This window comes from Aedes albopictus, chromosome 2, assembly GCF_035046485.1.
Source record: "Aedes albopictus strain Foshan chromosome 2, AalbF5, whole genome shotgun sequence".
NCBI classification, from domain to species: Eukaryota; Metazoa; Arthropoda; class Insecta; order Diptera; family Culicidae; genus Aedes; species Aedes albopictus.
In genome coordinates, this window is record NC_085137.1 from 428,200,337 (window position 1) to 428,225,000 (window position 24,664).

General features: G+C 38.2%; 1 protein-coding gene across 1 annotated transcript in view; it reads right to left on the reverse strand.

Moving 5' to 3' along the window:
- The window catches only part of LOC134286887 (trichohyalin-like), a 58,020-nt gene extending 39,439 nt beyond the window's left edge, over nt 1-18,581 (reverse strand). The window contains exons 1-2 of the mRNA XM_062848583.1: nt 18,496-18,581; nt 15,703-15,866 (exon numbers count right to left, since the gene is read on the reverse strand). Of these exons, the coding sequence (XP_062704567.1) occupies nt 15,703-15,866; nt 18,496-18,581 (250 nt within the window). The remainder of the gene's footprint in view (nt 1-15,702; nt 15,867-18,495) is intronic.
- Nucleotides 18,582-24,664: the final 6,083 nt, after the last annotated feature.

Sequence of the window (24,664 nt, forward strand, 5' to 3'; positions counted from 1 at the left end):
CACAAGTTCAAGTTCAGATATTTCTCCAGCGATTTCTTCTGGGCATTTTTCATGGATTCCTCCAGAATACCTCTAGGGCTCTTCCAGGGACTTCTCTAGGTATTTCGCCAGGTATTTCTTCAAGGATTTATTCTTTGGGATAATCAATGCATTTCTGATGAGTTTTTTTTTTCCCTAGAAATTCCTGGAAAGTTTCCTCCAGCAATTCCTCCTAGGATTTCTACCGAAGTTTCTACAATGATTCTACAATCCCAGAGTTATCTAACTACTCTCAAGTATTTTTTCTTAAGATTCTTTCAAAAGTTCCTCCGGTGATTCCTCCACGAATGTTTATCCAAGAGATTTAACCTTCCTTTTGTATCACATTGGGGGAGCAGCTCGCTGACATACTGTATGGTTCGGGTCAAAAATGACCCTGATACCAAAAAAGGATTAATTACACATCCAGAAAAATCGATATTTTTATATGAATTCTAAAGTTATTAGCATAAAAAATATCATAAACTTTTTGAGTTTATTAAGGTACCGTGATGGCCACATAAGAGTTGAATCAAGGGTCCCTTTATTGAATTTATGGAATGTTTAGGACTTCGTGGCCCTAATACTGCTATAGCTGACTTGGTGAATGCTTGGGAGGTAGGTCATTACCCAAGGAACAGAACTAGCTGAATAAGAGTTTCTTAAGCTGAAGTTTGCTTAAGAGTAGTTTGTTCCACTCTTGTACAGCGAAAATGTTTGTTGGGATTTGAAAGTTTCCTTCCAAATCCAACATTATCGCTTTCTTCCTTCCGTTATCGTTGCATTGAAATCCTCAAATATGATTAGGTAGAAGCGATTTTTACTGTTAACTCCAATTCCAAGTCATTTCAGTTTATGCTTCGCCTCGAAAAGCGTCTATACAACAATTAGGTTCAAGCTTATCGCTCTCAGCGCAAAGGTTGAGTGAAAATGGCGTGCGAAAAAGGTCACCAGTTCCACACCGTTACAAATCGGCTCCAAAACAATAGCAGTAGGTATAACAGCACCGTTCACCACATAGCAAAATGTTCACCTTTGTCACCGGGCAAATGCGACATCGACACTCACGCCCCGGCGACGACGCAGAGAATAGCAATTGGAATAAATGTTAGGTACTGCCCTCCGCACGCTGACTGAGTTGACTTTCGATGGGACGTGCAGGTATGGACCCTTTCCGTGGCATGCCTTCCAGTTCCAGGCCGACCGACCAGCAGCGATGTTGACTCTATGTTCGTTTATTTGAAACGTGCCTTATCTGGGTAAAGCATTGCTGCAATCTTTTTTTTTATTATTTTCGCTGGAAAACGGCACTGGCTGAAGGAGGAGCAATCGCAGCTTTAATGTTTGAAATAGGAATTTGTCGAATTTCTGGGCGGTGGAACTGCAGCAGACTGTCGCCATTAACTTGGAATTTGGCGTTCACAATTTTAAGACATGAAGATCCACCAAATCATTAGGCATTTGAAGAGAATTGGTTTTGGATACCCTCGGAATTCAACGTCCTTAACATACCAAACGAAAACTTTATCAGATACACTAATGATATCTGCTTCTAAAGAGTTAGGTACCAGTCAATTTGATACGCTGAACTTCTGTTAAAAATGCCAAATAAATTTTGAATCAACAAAGGACAAATGATCTTTGAGAAGTGCCATCACCTTCCACGGTTGCCCTAGCATTGAGTGTCGTAAAATTTAATGGACTACAAACACTTAAACCAAAGAGAAATATCCTTCTGCTCAAGACACTACGCGCTTCTGACAAAGGATGAAAAGGACAAGTTTTGCCGGTTTCGTCGATTGTCATCGTCAACGGAACTGGTGTTGTGCATTTCTGGCGTAAGACAGTAGTGGCAAGTTATCTTCTCTTTAGTACTTGCACTATCGAGGACGATATACTTCCATCCGTTCAAGACGGTTACGAAGATAGTGCAGCATAGGCTTAACTAAAACACCACGAACAGTTGATGAAGAGTCAAATGAACGGTAAAGTTTTCTACTCGTGAAATGAACAAAACAAAATCATACAAAAGCAAAAGTTATGCCTTTACTTTATCTTCTCATCACTAAGGTGTAGTTTTATGCCAAATAAAATTGAGCATCAATTGAGCTGCTAAAGTTCAATATACTTTCAGACTTTCATAAGACCGTTTGTTATCTGCTATCAGCAACCTCAGCCACAACTGAAATCGATTTCTTGGATGGGGTTCAACTGTGCTACTGAAGTATTTTAATTATTAGCAACGCAACCTTACTTTCCACAAAAACAAACTCAAAAAGTAAAATTTTATATTTTGCTTTGGCTGACCAATCCAAGTGGAAATTACAATATTGAAAATGCTCTGACATCCATGTGCACAACATAACATGTGCTCGATGAACTGATTGAGACTTGAATTACGAGACTTGAATTATGAAAAAAAAAAAAAAACTTCCACGTACTCCGGTGGGAATCAAACCCACGACTCCCAATTCGCTAGACGACCAACCCGTGAATAGAATTGTCAGACAAAAGAGACACAAAACAAGAAGACGCGGAGGTTACTCATTATCCCAACTGATAAAAGATAATGACATGATCTCGACAATTTTTGTTGGAGACAAAACGGAAACTGAATTTGTTGCGTACTTTTCAACTCGTAATCAATTACACAAGTTTACAAAATAAAACGAAAGTCGTGAACTTCTGTCAACGACCGAAATTTTTGAAGCACAATTTAGTGCTGATTTCGAAACCGACCTTCAAAAAATTTTAAGTAGAACAGTTTTTGAGTTATAGCTCAATATCGAGTTTTACAACTTTTTAAAATATGTAATTTACTAAAATTCAAATATATTGCGTTTTGTTCAACCAATTTCAAATCTTTTTCCATAAATTAAAAGCTGAGTACAATACCATTCGATCATCTGAATACAGGTTTTACGTCAGATTAATGAAATTCAAGATATTGGCGAGTTTTAGGGACGATCTTCTTAAATTTTAGCAAAATTCCCAAATTTTTTTGAAGAAATGTATTTTTTTCAATAAGAAAAAAACAACTTAAAAAATTTTTCTCGACGTTTATTTGACATATCATATGTAGGCGAGTTACAGTAAAAATTTCAGCTCAATCGGAGCATTGATTACGGAGAATGAGATGTTTGAAGTGAGCGACTTTGCTTAAAAATAGAACTAAAATCGATTTCAAATCATCAACCTTGTATGGAAAGTCGAAAAAAATTCCACTCTACTGTAATTTTTTTCTTTCGCGTTTTCAAACTCAGGGTATGATTCTACACCAAAAATGATCATCAGCTTACCGAGTTCAAAAATGCTGTAAACTAGTGTTATTACTAACCCAAAATCGAAACTGTTTGATGATAACTCTTCAGTAGCGTTGCGGTGATTACTGAATCGAAGTTACCGCTCGAAAATCGCAATGCAAGACTTTAAAATTGCTTATCTCGTGGTGCACGATTTTTATCCTATCCTGTTCAAGTTGGGACAAACTTATATCGCATTGGGTGGATTGTCGCAACAAATGCATGTTGCGACATTGTTATTATTGGTGCGCGATGGTTAAATTTCGATTCAGTGCATCATAATTCAATTTCACGAAACTAGACTAGAGCTGGTTATAGGGTATATGTACCATACCTTGGCCCAATATGCAACCCGCTTTGACAATTTTGACCATAACTCGTGAATTAATAGCACTAGAAATGATATGTTGACCCTATCACGCACTCAAGACAATGCATGTTTCACCACTTGGAAGCAAACTAACGTAAGTATTCAAGAACTTGCTTAATTACGTTGAAAAGATTCGAAGCGATGCACAATGGGAAAAAATGAGTATAACCGCGAATAATTTCAATATCTCTGCTCGAAGTGGATGGATTTGAATGAAATTTTGGCACAAACTGCAAAAAACTCTACAGTTTCGGATAAGGAGGGGGTCATTCGCCGCACGATGCTGGAAATCAGTGTATCGGGCCCGTTTTACCCCACTCTCTCTCTCTCTCTTTTTCACCTTTTTGGAAAAATCCTGAAGTGCAAAATAAATTATTTATTTGATTCGTGTTTGTGTTAAAACTTCCGTAGTATCGAATGGAGGTGGTTTGGGTCACCGCACGGCCTTAAAAATTGAAATATCTTCAAATAACCCCGACATCCCCTATTTCTTTAATTTTCACATGCATCTCCACCCGAAGTGGAATGCAGTCGACAAGAGAAGGAGAAATCTTATGACAAATTTCCGATACAATGGAAGTTTCTACACAAATAAGAGTTAAATAAGTCATTTATTTTGCACGCTAGTCGGGAATAGATGAGGATTTTCTCAAAAAGGTGTGAGAAAGAGAGCGCGGGGTAGAACGAGCTCAATACACTGATTTCCAGCATCGTGCGGCGAATGACACCCTTTTTATCTGAAACTGTAGAGATTTTTGCAGTTTGTGTCAAACATTCATTCGAATCCATCCACTCCGAGCAGAGATATTGAAATTATTCGAGTTTTATACCTATTTTTTTCCACTGTGCGATGGTATGATACAAAAATTAGCCTATTAGTGGATACAACGTTGGCCTATTGCTTTCCGATCGCTAGAACCACTTATTCTCTCATTTTTTCAATATCTCTGCTGAAGTATTATCAGTTTACACTCCAATCTTACTTTCAAATTACACTTTCGGAGCCAAATTTTACAAAACTATAAATAAATCATTTAAAATACAGTTATTTCTTAATTTAGTAACACAAACAACGCAACCGAATTATTGTGTTATATTTTTACAGTCACCGCACGCAAAATCATTCTTCCAGTTTTTTTCTTTCTGGTTCATACGCAAGCAATGTTGTAGACGTCGCTTTACTAATGAGCCAAGATTTGGGTACACCGTGAAAAAATATCCTCAATATTCGGGCCACATTTAATTTGCAAAATTGTTATTATTCGTTGAAAACAAATATACAAGTTCTAAATAGCGTCTTTGACCGTTGCATCAAATGTTCACTTATCGAAAATTCAAATTCGAAATGTCCCAGAATCATGCCATTTATGATCATGTGTACACTGAAAGACGCCTTGCGGTTATGACAAGCACAGAAATGTTTTCAAATTTACTATGGCAAAACAAAATCTTCAACCCATAAACGCTTCTTGTGTGCATTATGTTTCTTCTCATATCAACCAGTTCGATAGCCGAGTGGTAGCGTGCGAGCCTGGTGATTTCAAGATTCTTGGTTCGAATCCGGTTGCCAACAGAAAATTTTTTTAATTGTAAATCGGGTTCATGGTAAAATTGAAAACATTAATCTGTTGAATTAAAACGAAACGCAGTCTGCACAAATCAAGTGGCGTTATGCATTTATGCTGACCCTCAGAATAGTAATTTCAACCGCAAGCCGTCTTTCAGTGTATAGACTACCCACTAAGCCGAAGAATCATGGCGTCTACAAAAGCTAAACAAAGTGACATTTTCATTGAAATGTTGCAGTCGTTTATCGCACAGCTTTTCCGATCTCCAGTTATGCGTGTTTGTTTGAGTATTTGGTTTACGTTAAGATACGCCGAACGAGGGGACTGTGCCGACGAAGCATCCCGATACCCTATATGGACGCTATTCGAGGTGAAATATGAGCTGTAAATGACTGGAAAAATAGAGTTAGCTATGAAAATCTCCTTAAATCATACTCAAAATTTTCAATTTTACGGAAGCAAGAAAGGATAACGATTGATTTCTATTCTATTTCTATTCTAATGCTTGCACAGCCAGTACCCTGGAAATTTTCGGAAAATATTATTATCAAAATTTCAATGGATATTTTCTTTTCTTTATCAATATTTGCTGCATATCAGCAATAATGTGATACAAACATTAAAATGGCGCCAGTTATCCACTAATGAACGGGTTCAACCGTACGGAATGATTCATTTTCAGGAAAATCTATATGTATGTTTATTCATTGCGAGTGACATTGCTGAGAAAGTTAATGTCACTCAATTGGAGCTTTCCTGGGATGGGGCATAGGAATTTCCTGATTATGTGCAGGCTCGTAATCCTATGCTTAAGCACCATTATTCGCTCTCTGAAACGGTAAGGAAATGATGATCCCTCCCTGATTGTAGATAAAAGTTTTTTTAAGGACTGTTCAATTTATAAAACGGACAACTTGCTTGTGCGATATCTTTTTTATTTTTCAAAAAAATCATTATCAGTTTTTTTCATAACTTTCTATAGCTATTCTCAAATTAAGGAAAAATATAACATTAAGCAAAATGTTCTTTATTGTGTAACTGAAGCGATTTTCGTAAAACATCAATAAAAACCCATTTCTCAAAATTCGACATAACTTTCCACATACTTAACATGCACATTTTCATGAAGTTTTTAATGTATTGGAATCTTATACTATTCTACTGAAGGTAAAGTTCAATAGTTGGTCAGTAATAATGCACCAAGCATTATCCAGCTTGATATAGCGAGTTGCCTTGTTTTCATAGAAATTATTGAAAAATGTTCATTTAGGTCCTGTGTTGCAATAGCATCACGGATTCGGCTAAAAATTTGTCCAGAGTAGTAGAATATTGCTCTCTGAATGATACAGAAGAGAAATTTACTTTTTATTGCATTTTTCATCAAAAACTTATTCCTTAAAGTTGGTCATATTGAAAAATTCCATACTTTTTGCTTCATTGATGCAGATTTTCGACTCTAGCGAATCTTGTTATTATTTATTTTCAACAAAGTTGGCCCTATGTTATTGTACACCTTATTTAATAATAATCGGGTGCAAAGTTTTTATTTCCAACATCATTTTTATGCAAAATTTGCATTAGGTTGCACGGTTATTTGGAAGAACCTTCAGAGAACGAAACTGTTTTGATTACTGTGTCTGTAATGGCGCACAGTAATTAAACCAGCAATGCTATTAAGACGCAGTTTTCTGCATTTAAAACCGCATTATTCCCATTTTCGACTGGATGCATAAAAAAATTGATTATTTAATAATTTCATGCCCTTTTTGCTTTACAATTGAATTTTATTCAAAAAATCGAATCTCATTTGAGACTTTAGTATCTCAACATTTAATTCTCCAATTGAGTTTAAATTCTGCCATAATGTTTATAACTCATGCTCCTGCAGCATGGCACATACTTTTCTGGAATTAAAAACGATATACCATATGTGAAGAGTAATTTTATATATATTTTCAATTCTCAGCAATCGAAAAATTCACCTCATTTAACACCTGGCCGATTTTCTATAGAATAAAACTATTTTTATTAGATTCAAAAATGATTACCATAATGGAAGATGACGTACTGAACAACGAAACAAGGGTGGTTAAATTTGAATTACGCGTCTTCTTTTTATAGCCTTGTAAAGTTGTCCGTTTTATAAATTGAACAGTCCTTATATATACATTCGAAATAAAAAAAAGGATTTTTTTTAAGTTTCTCGAGATGAGAAAATGTTTGAAAACTATCGCCTTCTATGTATACAAGTTTCGAATCAATCCATGCGGAAATAGAGAAAGGACCGATCTCTGTTTCTGAAGACGGTGTCTTGATTCTAATTAGTGAAAACTTTCCAGCGATCACCATTTTGAATGTCGCCTACAAAGTGCTATCCAAGTTTATCTTCCGTCGTCTATCACCTATAGAAAATGAGTTGGCAGCTTCCAAAACCGGTTTTATACGGAGTTGTGGTAGCTTTCCAACCCGGTATTCAGAAACGCGCGCGTCTGCCGTCGTCGGGTGATTCGATTTCGTTTTTTTTTTTCGGGAGTGAGAGTGGTTCGATGGCAGCAGATCAACATGCATCCGTAGGTATATGGTAGCTTTTTATCACAGTTATCATAGTCGCACGCGTTTGATTTCGGTAACTGTTCCATTGTTGTATTAGTGCTTCGTTCGACGGCGGGAGACCATGTGAGTGATGTAAACGAGTGAACATTCGTAACGACTTGATGGGCATTTTGGGCCTGAAGTCGGTGATGATCACGGAGGAGTCAGCCGAATAGGATCATCCAGTGAGACTGTTCCTTGTTGTTCTCTGTTTGTATGTAGATTCCATTTTCATTGTTTTCTTCCATCAAATTTGTATTGTTCGACATCATGAGTGTCGGCTTTCTATGATGATTATTATAATTTTTTTCAACTCAATATGTGAATGTCAGTTTTTGAGATTGTATCTTGGAAACTTTTTATTCCGTCTTAATTTCTTGTATTTGACATTATTTTTATACAGTGATAAATAACATATTTTGTTCTATCATTTGTTATGTTTCTGTTTGTGTATACACTTCTTGTATCCACCTTTGGTGTATTCACTAAACAAACACTGTAAAGTTCGTCACTTCAAGTGTCGGTACAAATTCTCAGTATACAAAAGATTTTTTTTCGATAATATTTACCTTTACTTTTGTACAGTCCATCATTTTATAGTGCTAGCATTTGTTCCTTTATTGAACATGTGGCTCCCATTTTCATTTTACTCAAAAGGGAACGTCCATAAATTACGTCACGCTTTGGGAGGGTTGGGAATTTCATCAAAGTGTAACGACCCATACACAAAATTCGGAGGTCTCATACGAAAAGTGTGACATAGGGGGAACCCAGACAACCAATTCACACGTAAAACGAAGTTTACGTCCATGTCATACGTGCAAGGTGCAGCTAAACGTAAAAGTTTCATCGCATAAAATGCTGCGAATATGCTCTATACGTGCAAAAGTGAAGGCGATATGCGTGCATTGATTGAAGAAAGATAACGCTATATGAGTTGAAGTGATATCTTCTGCGATTATCGATGATAGTACACATGGCGACGTAATCAATTATATTATGCGACTTATTTTGTTAAAACAAAATAAAACAACTCACATCGCCCCCGGTGTCGAACTTATTACTTCTGGATTAGCAGCCGGTGCCTAATACTTAGCACCACACAATTCTTGCGGAACAGGTTGATAAATTGCGATGCCATTCTAACTAATTTCAACGTCTTTTAAAATAAAACTGACTTACCTGTGGTGTCCCAGTACGGGGTAGTTTGGCAAACAACGCGATCCTGAACAGAGATGGCATGCTCCTCAGTGCGAAACGTGAGAAGAGAAAACATACACTCTACACACGACTTTCAACGAGAGCGAGGGCGAACTACGCAACTTTTTTCACACACAAACCAGCCGCTCACTCTCTGGCATCCATCAGCGGCACACTCAAAATGAGTGCTCAAACAAATGATAGAACAAGCATGTTTTTCAGTTTCTGCGTGCACATTTTGTGCGCACAGAAAATGTGCACACAAAAATTCATTAAGTGCGCACTCAGTCGTGCTTCCAGTGCAATACTGTGTGTACCACAGGGAGTATGAAAGTACTATTACGCCGTCTAGTAGCAAATGCATCTGCTTGTCTATAAGATATTACATAAATCACAGACAAATAGATATGTGGCACTAACGAAATATCAATCTCATATATCTCATGATCCTGATTACTTAGAGAGTCAAACAATATTGCCGAAGACACCATCTTTCTACAAAATCAGGATGCTGACATATGCGAAATTTAAAATTTGTTTGCTCTCTAGCGCCGCCTAGCGGTGGAATTTTGAATCTCAAGCCTTATTATCGGTTAGTCCTTGACCAGCCAAACAACTTTGCCGAAGACACCAACTCTCTAAGTAATCAGGATCATGAGATATATGGGATGGAAATTTCGTTAGTGTCACATATCTATTTGTCTGTGATTTATGTGATATCTTAGACAAGCAGATGCAACACTGACAAAATTTCCATCCCATATATCTCAGGATCCTGATTACTTAGAGAGTTGGTTCCTTTGGCAAAGTAGTTCAGCTGGTCAAGGGCTTTCAGAATATGGGCCGTATGATTCGTGATTTCACCGCTAGGCGGAGCAAGAGAGCGTACACATTTTACATTGCACATATCTCAGCATTCTGATTCTTTAGACAGATGGTGTCTACGGCAAAATTGTTTGGTAGATCAAGGGCTTTCAGAATAATTACTGTTTGGTTCAAGTTTCTGCAGCTAGGCGGCGCTAGTTGCAATTTTTTGCAAATTTTCCTGATATATATGAAAAACAAAATTTGCTAACTCACTAGCACCGCCTAGCGGAGGAATTTTGAATCTCAAGTTTTATTATCGGTTAGTCCGTAACCAGCCAAACAACTTTGCCGAAGACACCAACTCTCTAAGTAATCAGGATCATAAGATATATGAGATTGAAATTTCGTTGCAATTTTTTGCAAATTTTCCTGATATATTTGAAAAACAAAATTTGTTAGCTCACTAGCACAGCCTTTTGGTGGAATTTGGAACCAAAATATCCATCAACTGTAAGCTCTTGACCAGCTTAAGACGTCTGCTTGTCTCTGATATCACAGGATTTGATACCCCTTTGCGGGTTTTGGACTCACTGGCATGCTTTCGGTTCACCAAATGCTCAAACAACACTGACCCCTTTGAACACACTGCGTGTGCACTGAGTACTGTTTTTTCTGGGTGCGCGCAGAAATTGCGCACTGGGATTATGATCTGCGGGCTCTCATTGCTCTCACGCAGCACTCTAATCACCCGCACAAAAACTCCGCGTGAGAGAAGTTATGTACATTTTATTGTGCGTTTTTTCTCTTTCTCTTTTGTAAGAAAAATGAAACTGAGAAGTTCAGTGAAAGATGAGCGTAAATGGGCACAGTTTCTGCGTGACATGCCATCCCTGATCCTGAACGTGAAGTTCTGCATTTTTTACAAAGGCTAGTTCAAAAAATTTCGAAATTTATTCACCAGGGACACTTAAACAGCTATAATGATTCAATTTTATCACAAACGGTTCGCTACCGAATGATTTTTCACTTTTTCGCTACGGATCCACAGCGCAACCACAATCAGACAGCAACCTTTTCAATGTTATCACATTTCAAATCATATTATGTACGCATAACAGATTCTCGTTCATGTGAGTTTGTATAACAATGTAAACAAACTTGCTTGTACATTTATGCGAGTAAATCAACACGCTACTGCAAGAAGAGCTGTCATAAAAAATAAAATTCACATAACCATGCAAATTGCGACTTTGAATGTTATTCTGTGAGTTTGCTAGTGTTGTTATGCGATTCAGTGTGGTTTATCGCAAACAATAAATAAAATGTTGGTTTTTGCGATGAATTTTACACTTATGTTGCACTTGGTGTTTACATTTATGTGATTGTGAGGTATGTTAGTGATAATATGATGTAATCTATGCATTTTTATGCGGGTTCTGGTTGTCTGGGAAGAGGGGTTAATAATGGGCAATTTTTGTGTGACGTAATTTATGGGCGTTCCCAAAGAAGGCTGTTTGTTTTGTTTCTTATTCAAATATTTTTTTAAAATAGGGCGTGCATGATGACAAGGGGGACGGAATCGATCGATGCCGTGATCGCTTGTTTTTGAGTGGGATGAATGTTGAAGCGTGAGATTACTAATGGCACAAATACCCTTTTTTGCTTTACAATGTGTTACAGATTTTTTCTTTAATGTGTGCGGTCCGTCACTGTTGGTGTCGGCACAGTGGTTTGTCTCTTTGGTAATAAAAGCAAACAACATTATGTTGGTTCACCAGTCCTCCTAGTTCAGAAGTGACGCAAGATCTCTTTCGTTTATTGAGACATTCTCTAAATCCCATTTAAGAAGTTTCAAGGTCTCACCATTCTTCCAAACTGTGAGGTGATACTAGTGTGTGTATATGTGTTATGTGTATGTTTACGGTTACATAGATCACATCACTTAACAAAGTGAATCCTGACCTGTGTGGATATCCATCTCTTGCTGCTATTAGTATATGTTGTGTATCTAGATATGGTAATCTAGAAATAATGATCTAGACTATAACTGAGCGGTAACTCATTTCCGCCTTGAGATCTAGATTAGACCCAATCAGGCAACTCTAGTGAAATCATATAAATAGGGAGCCATGGCATTGTGAAAGGCCTCTTTTATCTATTGCTCTCCGAGCGAACAACATTGTAAGTATTGTATAGCGTGTAAGAATAAAAGTGTTAAAACCAATACCGCGTGTGCAAGTGAGTCCCAACCTCCGAAATCCCCGAACACAATAGTATACAACCTCTAGTAGCAACGGTTGTGAAACTAACATTCCTCTCCTTCCCCGGTCAATCGTGGGGTGCCATTATTGGCCCAATAAAGTTCGAGCTCTCGTGTACATCGAAAAAGGTGTATTGAACGATCACCTGACGTGGGTGGTCGATTGTCCGCTTTCCGTGAAAAGCGAACAATAGCGCGGCAACCAGTACGGCATGGTTCAACGTTAAAAGGTCATATTACTTATCAAAGTGAATCCAGACCCGACAATACCTTCCCTACTAATAAACACTCTTTCCTGCAGCGTTTGGTGGAGTCGCAACGGCAAACGCGGTCTTTACCAACAAGGGTTGCTACTAACATTCCTTCCTTCTTCCAACCTGACTGCAAGGACATGACCGGTGCCGTTATTGTACCGTTAAAGAAAGCCCTGAAGCGTGCACAAGGAGAATATTGACCACTCCCATTACTCAATTATACAATTGAATCGTTGTGAAACTGTCATTGGTCCGTGTCAATCACGGAGTAGCAACCATAGATATGTGCAGTCGGTCTAAGCTAAGCTAAGATACCAACCGGTTTTATACGGCAAATCCGCCAAAACTCTCATGAATATCAGGTCCTAACGCACCAATTTTACGACAGTATCGATACCTACAGAACCAAGGTTCTGTCCAAAATAGCAAGGCTGTGCTATCCTTCTTCGTTTCATCTCTTTCTGTCTTCCACTTTTTTGTCTTTCCTTCATGGGTACAATACATGTACAAGTCAACAAATCATATTAACGCGTCGATGGTGGCGTAGTACGGTAGACTGCTGGCTGAACTTAGCAATAACTAAAGCCCAGTTTCGTGTTCAAAATAAATTGCTGAAGACACTTCTTGAGCGATTCCTGGTAGGATTTTTTACGGTGACTGCCATTTAACGCGAAACTTGTGAAATTCTGTTTAAAAATGGTTTCTGCAAAAACGAAAAATATTTTCCACCTGGAAAAAAATTAGGAGATACCTCGATCCATACTCTACATGTGGATGAAAACCGATTTTGAAAATATTGCTTCGTTATTTTATAAAAAATCAAAAACCAAAAAGTGAGGAAATGGATCCAGTTTCGCCTTAAATTGCAATTTCTTCGCAACTGCGTACTGCGATCAAAGAAAAGACGGTTTTTTGAGCGATTCAGACAAGGGATTTCCCATGCATCAAGATAGGCTGAGAAATTCCTTCTGATCTGCAAGCAGACCTTTAAGGGCTAAAAACAGAGAAAACTGCACCGCATTTACGGACATTTCCTGCACTATTTACAGCCCAAGTAACAATTTTGATTTTATCGAAGTTTTTAGCGATCCAAAACCCCTAGCATAGCATAGCATAGCCAACCGTACACATCCTGGAGTGGCTGTCGATAGAGACGTTAAATCCAAGAACTTGGGCCACTTCATAGATATCTGGAGTTGGAAGTTGGATGGGGTTTTAAGGGATGCTTTCCTTGGCGAAAAAGCAGATATTTGGTACATTTTTATAGGATATTATTATTTTTATTTACCTGTTTTAATCTGAAAAAGAAAGTTATTCAATGAGACAGCAAACGTTCGATAAGTGCAACATGTTTATGTTTCACTTACCGAATGGAATTCGATAACTGCAACAACTGACAGACGTCAATGAACTGTCAGTCGCTGCAGAATGCAGTCAATGTGCATTCAGAAAACATCGCACTGCAACGGAAGTGCATGCGAAAAACATCGCATCGCTTTTGATATTTCATTTTGACGGATAGCGGTACGATAACTGCAAAATTGTTGCACTTAGCGGACTTGCACTTAAAAAGCATTGCAGTTAAACCGTTTACACCGAGCGAACGTCTACTGTATCTAAAACGGCTCGATCATACCCAACTGGATCATTTGAATTTTTCTGATAACAACCGAATTCATCATTGATGGGGTTTCAATCAATCTGCATCCTCTCCAATTTGTTCGGTGCAACAGTAGGTTTTTGATTCGTGATTTACAGGAACACTGCGACAGGTTCATTAGAGACGCTGGACAACGGCAGGCTGTACCTATACTGGCTAACACCTTCATCTCTCCATTGCTCTTCAACGTTTCAAAACATCACTGTTCACGAGAAAAGTGTCACAAAGAGAATCCGCGGTATCACTACTTATTTTTCGGACATTTTGCACAAGATCAAACACTTGCTGCTTTCAAACATTTTGAGCGATCGATTAATTTTCATTCTTTTTTAGCGATCCAAAATCCTTAACCATAAAACCATTGAAAACCTTAAAAGTCCTCTCAAGCTCTCTATCTCGATGTGATCTCGTTCGTTTTTGTTCTAGATTTGCTCTCCATTCTAAATTATATGATACTGTCAAAAACATATAAAGATTTTTTATTAATTTCTGTATTGATGAAGTCGTTGTAAAACGTATGGTAGAAATATTAAGGATGCGAGTCTCTGAAAACCCTCAATAAGCAGCAATCTCTTAAACCTTAATAAGCAGCAATCATTACAGAGTGCGCACCGAAACGGAAAGCAATTTCGTTTTCTTCTCGAGTCGCAAATGAACCTTTAGTCATCACTCTCACGAACTCAGACATACATACGTAGCATTGGAAAAGTGTTCAGAAGTATATTAAATTCTCAAACGCCAACGAACGAATAACGGATGCCTTTTCTCCATACCAATTGTACCAAATGGAAAGGATGAATTGATCGAGAGTAAAACCCATTTGTCTGTGGTGCATCGGAGTATAATGCGATCCTTTTGATTCCTTACTTTCCACCTTATTTTCATCAGAGACCAGACACTCATTCGATGACGATAATTTCCTTCCTTATGTGTTGTTCGGTTATTATTTTTAATTGAAGCATTTCCTCAATTATGCAAGAAAGTGGACAACAACAATTTTGAAAAAAAAAATGTATTGAGTATGTAAAAACTGCAACTGCAAAAATAACACATAATGGGTTACAAAGGCCTTAAAGTACATTCACCGCAACCCACATGACTGTCATTCTTCGCACGTTACGACCATGAGTCAGATTCACGATGAGTCAAGATCATCATATGTTTTGGTTGATCAGGATTTGCGAACGGCCTTGACGCTTCTCGCTGTAGTACAAAACTTATCAAGATATTCCTTTACCCCTAGCAACCGTTATTATCGTCTTTGTTTTGCCTCACTACATAGCAGGTAAGAATACCTGATCTTGTCAACTAGTGTGTACACACGGCCAGCTTACACATCACCGTTCTGTTTGAATTCTTCCCAGCCGTATCCAAACAGGTTATGTAGTATAATATAATATTCAAACAAGAAAGTGAAAAGCAAGGCGGCTTCGGACGGAGCCGCCTCTGCTGAGTCGGGAACGCGATCAGTCATAGAGGCTGTCAAGGAATAGAAATAGAAGAGAACGGATGCCCGCCGAGCCGATCTGACTAATAAGAAATTAATCAGAAGCATAACGATGATTTAAGATGCGCCAGATAGAAGGCAAATTTGCGGCGACTACTTGTACTTGTATAGTGTTGTGTCTTGTATACCGGCGATCAAGCACTTGATCATTTGAATATACTTACGCGAAGCATCTCGTGATCGCGCACCCCGCGGACGACGACGAAAGAGGATGACGCGTCGCACGTCGGGTGCAATCAGAAACACTTCGCCGACGAACGAGTGTAGTGCAATGTTCGCAATAAACGGGCCCTTGGCACGCGGCACCTTATAAGGAGGAGGTCTTTGGCTGGAAAGATGCAAATCTGTGGGTTCTATCCATGCGCATTAGTATGGTACACGCTTGTATGGAAAAAATAAATCCTCGCTCCAGTCGACTTTTTAGATTCCATTTAGGTCCCATATGAGCTGTGCAAAATTTCAGCGCAATCGGTGAAACTATAATTTAGCGCAAGCGGTTCAAAGTTTACATAGCATTTACTATGGGAAAAGTTACACTTTCAAACAAAAAATCCTAGGAGTCACCCTTTATCTTCTTAATTCAAATCGATCAATGTTTCTTGTAGAAAAATCAATTATGAAACTTTCCTACGAAGACAGCAAAACAATTGGATGCTTGTGAAAAAAGTTATTGATTTATTACCGATTAGTGATCCAACGAACGGCTTTTTATTTTGTTTTATCAGCAGCACTGCTGCTGCCGTTGTTGCATGGGGTGGCGGGAGGCATCACCACCCCCAGAAACAGCAGCAGCCAAGGCAGCAGCTACAGTGCTGCTAATAAAACAAAACAAAAAGCCGTTCGTTGGATCACTAATCGGTAATAAATTAATAACTTTTTTCACAAGCATCCAATTGATTTGCGGTCTTCGAAGGAAAGTTTCATGAATTATTTTTCTACAAGAAACGTTGATCGATTTGAATTAAGGAGACAAGGGGCGACCTCTGGGATTTTTTATCTGAAAGTGTAACTTTTCCCATAGTAAATCCTATGAAAACTTTGAACCGCTTGCGCTAAATTATAGTTTCACCGATTGCGCTGAAATTTTGCACAGTTCATATGGGACCTAAATGGGATCTAAAAAGTCGACTGGAGCGAGGATTTGATGTTTGTCCCATACTAATGCGCATGTGCAGTGCAGTTTGCTCAAGTGGTCTGTCATGTTCGCTTGAACGAAACAACAGAAAGCAACAACGATACGCGATAGTTTCTGCATTGCGCGTTTTTCTCCGTTTGTCTGAGTTTTGACTCACACGTATCAAGAAGCCCTCGGACAACGCGACGGCGGCGACGATCGCCGACTGATCAACAATGAGGCGCGAAGATATAAAGTGACGCGTCATATTGGTCCTCGCTCATCTCATCGTCAGGCTGTCGTGGATGCATCAACCGTCCGTTGGTCGATCGATTTGAGTTATGGCGAAAATAAACACGACTTGAGATGAGCATTAGGGGGCGCTAATAGCGTGGCAGCGTGTTGATGATCGTCGTGAGTAGGCCCGATCCAAGAATGGCCAGTCTAATGAGGGTTGCAGCACAGCGCAGCAATTGGCAAGATGAGAGCGCGAGGTCATTGTCGTTCGCTGGTTGGATGACCGTACGGTGAGCGGCGACGACTCGGTGGCGCCTTCGAGAAATGACCTTCTCACAATCTATTTCTGATCGTGATCAGATCGTAATGCGTTCCACTTCGAAGAATTCCTGGACGACGGAATTCAATTAACGACTAATAGAGGCACACGACGTGAACCCGATTCAGAGAATTGTATAACCGAAAGCTATTCATCAAAAGCCTCGATTGAATTCAAATTTTCACTTTTCCCGATACCTGTCATGAGTTGGTTGGACACGGTTGGGCAGCGGCCTTTCTACAAAGCAACCGACGAGGAGGAGGCGCAGACAATAATACATACCACCGACAAATCAAACAGATTGTGAAGCTCGTGGAAAAGTTTGTTATTTATTTCTTCAACACGGGTGCGCGCGATGAATAGTCAATTTCTTGCATAGAATAATGCCACGACAACCATATCAAAATATTCAAACACCTCTAATACAATGAGGAACCGTCATGGGCACAAACTACGGAAAGGAGAGAAATAAATTTGCATAGTCTTCAATTACCATAAAATATCTAAATTTGATCAATACTATAGTTCAATGGAAACTCGACTAGAAAGTTCAAGCAAAAGTATAACATAATTAAAACAAACCATGATATTTATTAACTCCTTGTGATATGATCTTGTTCAACATCCTTGGTGTTTTTGAAATACTATAACTCAATTATATCACATTTTGTTATAATTTTGATCTAATTATAACAAAACAAGTTATTATGTTGATAAGACTTGTGTAGTTTTTTTTACAATTTTTGTTATTTTAACAACGTCTTGCATTTAGATTATATCATAAACAGTTATTGAAAATAATAAAACATCTTAACACAATATGATACATTTTGATATAATTTTCTAATCGGGAAAGTGAAATAAATCAATAACATGCGAATTTCAAAATTGTGGAGTATGACAATAAACTCCATATTTTTTTCACGTTCATATAGAACGAAACTGTGTGAATGCATGGCATATGAACTAAATTTCTCAATGTAAAGACGACAATACCAAAGCAAAGGTACCATAGCAATACATATATAGAAATTATTAATTATTTATCTATAGAGATTTTCTGCTTCAGGCTGGTTAATCTCTTGTTTGTTTTAAATCATCATCAGAAGAAACAGATATTGTTGGGACATCCTGGGAAAATCAAGCTGTTCATCATTTGTGCCAATACGGTACATATCAATCCAGAAGCAGCTTGATGATGTCCAAGATAGAAGGTAGTGTGAGGAAGCTATCGATAGAATTTCTGTGAAACTGATATTTTTTTCCAATTTCAGCTTTTATTCTTACCTTTTATCCGTCGTTGTTTGTACGACCGAACGCCACGGCACGTGTACGGCGTGGAATAGCTCATTAATGGATCCCACGTAGTGCATATTAATGGAAAGTGATTCGCTACGCTTTCACCATGCTGGCTCGGATGACCTGTCAAATGTGTGCCGGCCGGTCGATTCTTGAAAGATGTTTCTTGGTATGTGGAAAACTGATGACATGGATAATGTTGTTGTTTGTGTCTGGATACCGAGAATTTATTACTTGTCAGGACATGGATTGTAATCAACAAACATTATATTGGAATATTTTCAGAAATATTGTGCGAAATCCTATCAAAACGTCAACTTTTCTATTGAGTTGTGACTTTCCTAAGTTTACCAGAATGATTAAAGCAACAATGAAGAGTGTGCGAACTACTACGTGCGAATTACAAACTGATTCAACGGCAACAACTTTTAGCGCAACCATTGAAACTTGGAATTGTGTTAGCCCCACCAGGGTGCGATGACGTCACGATTTCGATTCCCGCATCTTGTACCAATGTTTAGGGAACTCAAATGCATTGTCAATGGGAGAACCCAATTGATGTTGGCTGCAAACATTCCTATTGGGTGGGAATAGGGATGTCATATACGTGGTTAGCCCTACACTGAAATCAATTTCATTGTACTTTAAACGAGAAACGTGTTGTTGAATTCACAAGCATAAAATTTGGTTGAAAGCACCATAAAATTAGGGAAATTGACTGACAAATGGTTGTTTTGAACCTATTTTTCATCGTGATTCTCTGGCAAAATTAACCAAGCAGTGTTTTCAAAATACCTACTTAACATGAGCACTTTTGATAGCAAAAACTACTATGCTCGTGGTAAAGATAATAGTAATGCATGGTTCAATGATGTTACACTCTCTATTTTACCATATTTGTAGTAGTATTGAATATATTATACCAATGAAATATAACCGAAGTTATTTTGTGGTTAATTTTACTGTTAATGTAGTTAGGTATTTGTTGACAGACAAATACTTGTTTGTTTTGGCTATGAAAAAAAAAGTTTTTGTGACTTTTTTAACCAAAAAACGATTGTTCAAAACAGTGTTACTTGATGTAATTAATCGCCACCCACCTGAAAAACCAAAACGTTAGTGATGGTAAGTCGATAATTCACAAAAATATAACTTTATGCTATTCAGACTTTGCCGCTTTCAGATGCTGATGATGCTAATGATTTTCCGAGCTGACCAAGAGGATTTCTAGTCTCTCACGGTAAGTTTACATTAGTCTTTGAAATAAATAAGTTTACTAGAGGTTGTGTTCTTTTCAGGATTGTTGCTTCAAAACAGCTCTTAAAAATTCCCGGCACAACCTTGAGAGAACCCCAAAAACGGCTGCAAACCTCTGCAAACTAACTTGTACCCCAGCTAATTATGATTTTCAAGTGTTCCATTACTAGGATCGGACAATTGTGCCAGTGCTTTATGCTTTTTTATTTATGTTATAGATATTTGTATCTTTTCTGTGTTTTAAGTATAAAATAAAATGATTTCAAATAAAACTTGTTGGTTCAAAATTACAATGTAATAGGTACTACAAAAATATTGCCACGCTGCAGTAAATCTTAAGTAGTCAAAATAAACAACTTCTGTTGTATATTTAACTGATGTATGGTATATTCAATAGTAGAGACAACAACCTTAACAGAAACTCAGAAGAATAGAGTGTCCATCCCGGGACATCCCGGGACAAGAATTCCCGGGATTTAGGTAATTTCGGGATTTCCCGTATCCCGGGATTTAATATTTGATTTCCCGGGAATCCCGGAATGCATGATTTTATGCCCATTATTGACGTTAAATTTCAAAAATTCTTGATGGAGCCTGCAAGAGAACGATTCAGTTTTTGTTAACAACACATTCTCTTGACGACTTCTATAATTGCACCACAAAATCACGAAATCCTCTGTAACAATCAAGTAAACAAAAATTTTACTCACTCGATAATTATTAAACTTTGTGTGGGCATGTATTGTATGGTAATCCATATAATCGAGACAATACCTAGTTTACAGAAACATGTTCGCCCCTTTAGAAGCTCAGTCAAGAGTTATATCAAACAATACCTACAAATGCTAAAAGCATTTTGGGCAAATTGCATTCATATTTTGCAACTAATCAAAAAAGTACTGCTAGCTCTCCAGCAGCATATTGCAATTTAGTTTAGGGTCCCTATTATTTATCGGATTTCTGAAACTAAAAAAGCTGTTTTTATGAGTGACTACTGTAACAATAATTCCCCTCCATATTCAACAAAATGGATAGACAATAGCTGACAAATGGTGTTTTATTTGAAATGCATCTCAATTTCCACTGAAATCTGTATTTCATAAAAATCCCGGGATCCCGGGATTTCCCGGGATATGCTACAATTTTTATCCCGAATCCCGGGACAAGGTGAATGCCCGGGAAATGGACACTCTACAGAAGAACAGTAAAACATACTACATTTCTTCTTATAATAAACATGAAGTCACTTCGGTTGAAAAACGTTGGTGCGAGTCTGTTAATTGTAACCCCCATTGTAGTAAATTTCACTACAAAGCTGCTATCAGTGTATCCCAGCACCAGCAGAATAAACTGGCACACACAACTAGACTATGAAACATGCCGTATGAAGCTTGATATCCTAGGACTGAGCGAAGTTCGTTGGCTGAACTTCGGAGAACACACCATGATCCAATGTTACACGCCAACCGATGCAGCCGAAATGCAAGACACAGAGTACTTTTACAGCCAACTTAATGCTGTCGTGGACAAGATTGCGAAAGGTGATATCAAGATCCTCATAGGCGAATTCTACGCGAAGGTTAGTTCCGACAACTCGGACTATGAGCACGTCAAGGAACGCCATGGTCTCGAAGAAATGAGCGAAAGCGGAGAGCTGTTTGCAGTGTTTTGCGGCAACAATGACATGGTGATTGTGGATCGTTCTTTCCTCATCGACCATTGCACAAAGTGACATGGGTTTCCCGTGATGGCATCACGATCACGGAAAATCAAATCGACCACATCTGCATCAGCCGAAAATGGACCCTTCTTGATGTGTGGAACAAACGTAGCGCCTCACGTCACACTGAAGACAACTGGTAGTGTTCCGGAATTGGTTCCGAGAGTCCCGTCGAAATTGTCAAACCCTGCATGTGACACCTTCAATTTGCAGCGTTTTTGGTTAACTGATGAGCAGTTAACAAGACAATAATGTTAGACCATATTTGGTTCAGCCGGTAGTTACCCGGAATCAGATCCGGGTAGTAAAATGTAAACCCATGGATGCGGTACATCAAATCACGACCAGTCTTGTAAACATTCGACACTTTTTACTACCTTCATTTCGTTGCCGCGGTCGGGTGTCAGTTGGCTTTGTTACATTCGTGCGCTATCGTTACCTCTTACCTACACACTCAAAACAGATTTGCGGGCTCGGCAAAAACGCGCACAGCCGTTTGCTCAGTAAAACTATCAGCTGATATCCCAGCAAAAAGTGACATTTGTTAGCTGACTCTCAGCAAAACGATTGCCGAAGCTCAGCAATGAACTGTCATAATTGCTGAGATCTCAGCAAAATTGTTGTTTGCTGATTACTCGGCTGTGCAAATCTCGGCAAAAGAATGGAAAAATGCTGATATCCCGGCAATCTGAATTAAGTGTGTACACACAACACGAGCAGTAGAACAAAGATCAATAAACACTTGAATAAACATAAAAAAGGGTCAAATCAATGTCATCTGACACGATAATATGTGTCTAATTCTAGCTTTACGCATAGATTTTCAGCCAATTCCGATTATGAATGTTAATACTAATTTATTATTACATGTTTCATTGAATACGACACACAGATGGGCAACATAGCTCTTATTATGGAAGAAGACAGGAATAACAAAAGCCGAACCGTCTCCCGAAGCCGCTATCGTGGTGAAGTGCATTCGTTTGACATTTTTGTTTCGCACAGTAGTTTGATTGCTTGTGTTGCGAATCAAATCGTACCATTTCAGATTCCTCAGGTGTAAATTTATAGCAGGATGGGTCATATGTTCGGAGTCCACCAGAGTATCCAAGATAGCGGTCCAAAGTCCAAGATAATGGCCCAGTATTCAAGTTAGTGCCTATTTTATAGGATTTTTAATTCTTGCATTATGGGCATATTTTGTATGAAAATATGTCCAGAATTCGAAATTTGTAATCAGAAAACCCTAGCTGTGCGCTGTTTCACAAGGTCTGCAATATGACTATAGTTTGAATGGGGAAGAATGCCGGTCTTCGTCCAAAACTTTTAACCAGAAAATCATAAACGACATGCCAAAATTCAATACGGCGACTATTTTATGTAGTTTTAGGTGCAGAGTCCAAAAATGAATAACAGTACATCCAAGATGGTGTCTCAATGTTCAAGATGGCGGTTAGTTTAGTTGGGGTAGATATCCGGAGTCATAAGATGATGACGGGAAAATCTAAAATGACGTTTCAAAATTTTGCGACTTCATGACACTTGTTTGGTTTGAGTTTTGGATCGTTGTCTTATATTTTCTGAATATTGGATCACAGATAACAGACGTTTATGCTTATATTGGCAATGTGTGTAAAAATGCTCAATAGCCATTTTGTATGTAACGAGCAGCTGAAACTCATGTGGCAATCATTTAGAGATGGCGCAGTGATCGATACTCAGTGATCGCTTTCAAGATTGCATGCACTACGCAATTTTACATTCAAGATTGTATTCGATCTTGAACGAAACTAGAACTTTGAACTATTCTTGCATTGAAGTTAGATGTAATGTCGCAATAAGTTGAGTAGATGGCGGTAGTGAGTCAACGTATATCATTTCGAACATTTACACAGGATTCTGCGAAAAATTTGTACTAGCATAAACATCTGTTATCTGTGATTAGATGTTATGCTAATATGAAATGTATTCATATTGAGTAGATTTAGCAAGCAGTTTTCATTTTGTATTTATGTCAATGTCATCAAACATGTCGCTCGAGTTTTGTTGAAAGGATATTTTAAAGCACGAGAAAGGCACCATCACCGCTAGGTGGATTGATTAGGGATTTTTTTGTTAGTTCTTCAGTTTTTTTAGAATCAGTTAAAACTCAGGGAACAATTAGTTGAATCTTCTTCTGTCGTCACCAAGCAGCTATCTATCTGATTTCAGTAAGGTTGTTCCTCTATTTATATTAATAGAATGGCATTTTTGGAGCTCTTGCTGTCAATATAATGCGTCTACACTATTTTAGTTTAGCCTGATCCAGATAAGCCTGTGAAACTGTGCAAAAGCTATACAATTGCTCCAAAAACAATTTCATGCAACTTATTTCTTATTTTATCTATGTATCCCATTTTTTACGAAATTCACAAATATCTAGTGAATTGTGAATTTTCTGTATAAAAAATAGCACTCTACATTTAAGTTAAAAATTTTCTAGTATAGGAATTGTATCCGTACTACCGCTACTGTTAGCCCCAGTACCGAATTACCGATACTCACCAATAGTGGACGGTACTGCGACCTCTAGACTTCCATATATCCCGTCGGAAGTGGTCAAACCACGACTCTACAAGCAACCTGTTAAACAACTAGCAAGAAAATAGTTTCAGTCCATATTTGGGACAACCGATAGTGTTCCGGAACCGTGAGGTCAAATGTAGAAGAGAATCAAATAGGATCAGGCCCCTTCTAAGAACCGTTGTCTCGTCGGAATTGGTCTAAAAATGAACCAAACCCATCCATGCGACTTTTAAGGAAACCTGATGTACAGTTAGCAAGAAACTAGTGACAATCCTTATTTGGGATGATCGGTAGTGTCCCGGAATCGGTTTCAGCTGTCCCACTGGAAGTGGCAAAATGTAAAATTGAACCAAACCCATGCATGGGGTACATCAAATAGCAGCTTTTTCGATGACCTAATGAAAGATTTGTAAGAACATTGTCTCACAACTTATTTAGGACAACCCGTAGTGCTGCGGTATCAGTTTCGGATGTCCCGCCGGAAGCGGTCAAATGTAAAAGTGATCCTAACTCATGCATGTAGCATCAGCATTCATTGTTACTTCCTAGTAAAACACTCGGTGTCATTGGCAATAATAAAGAAAATTTGCTGTTCCTTAATACTGAAAATAAATT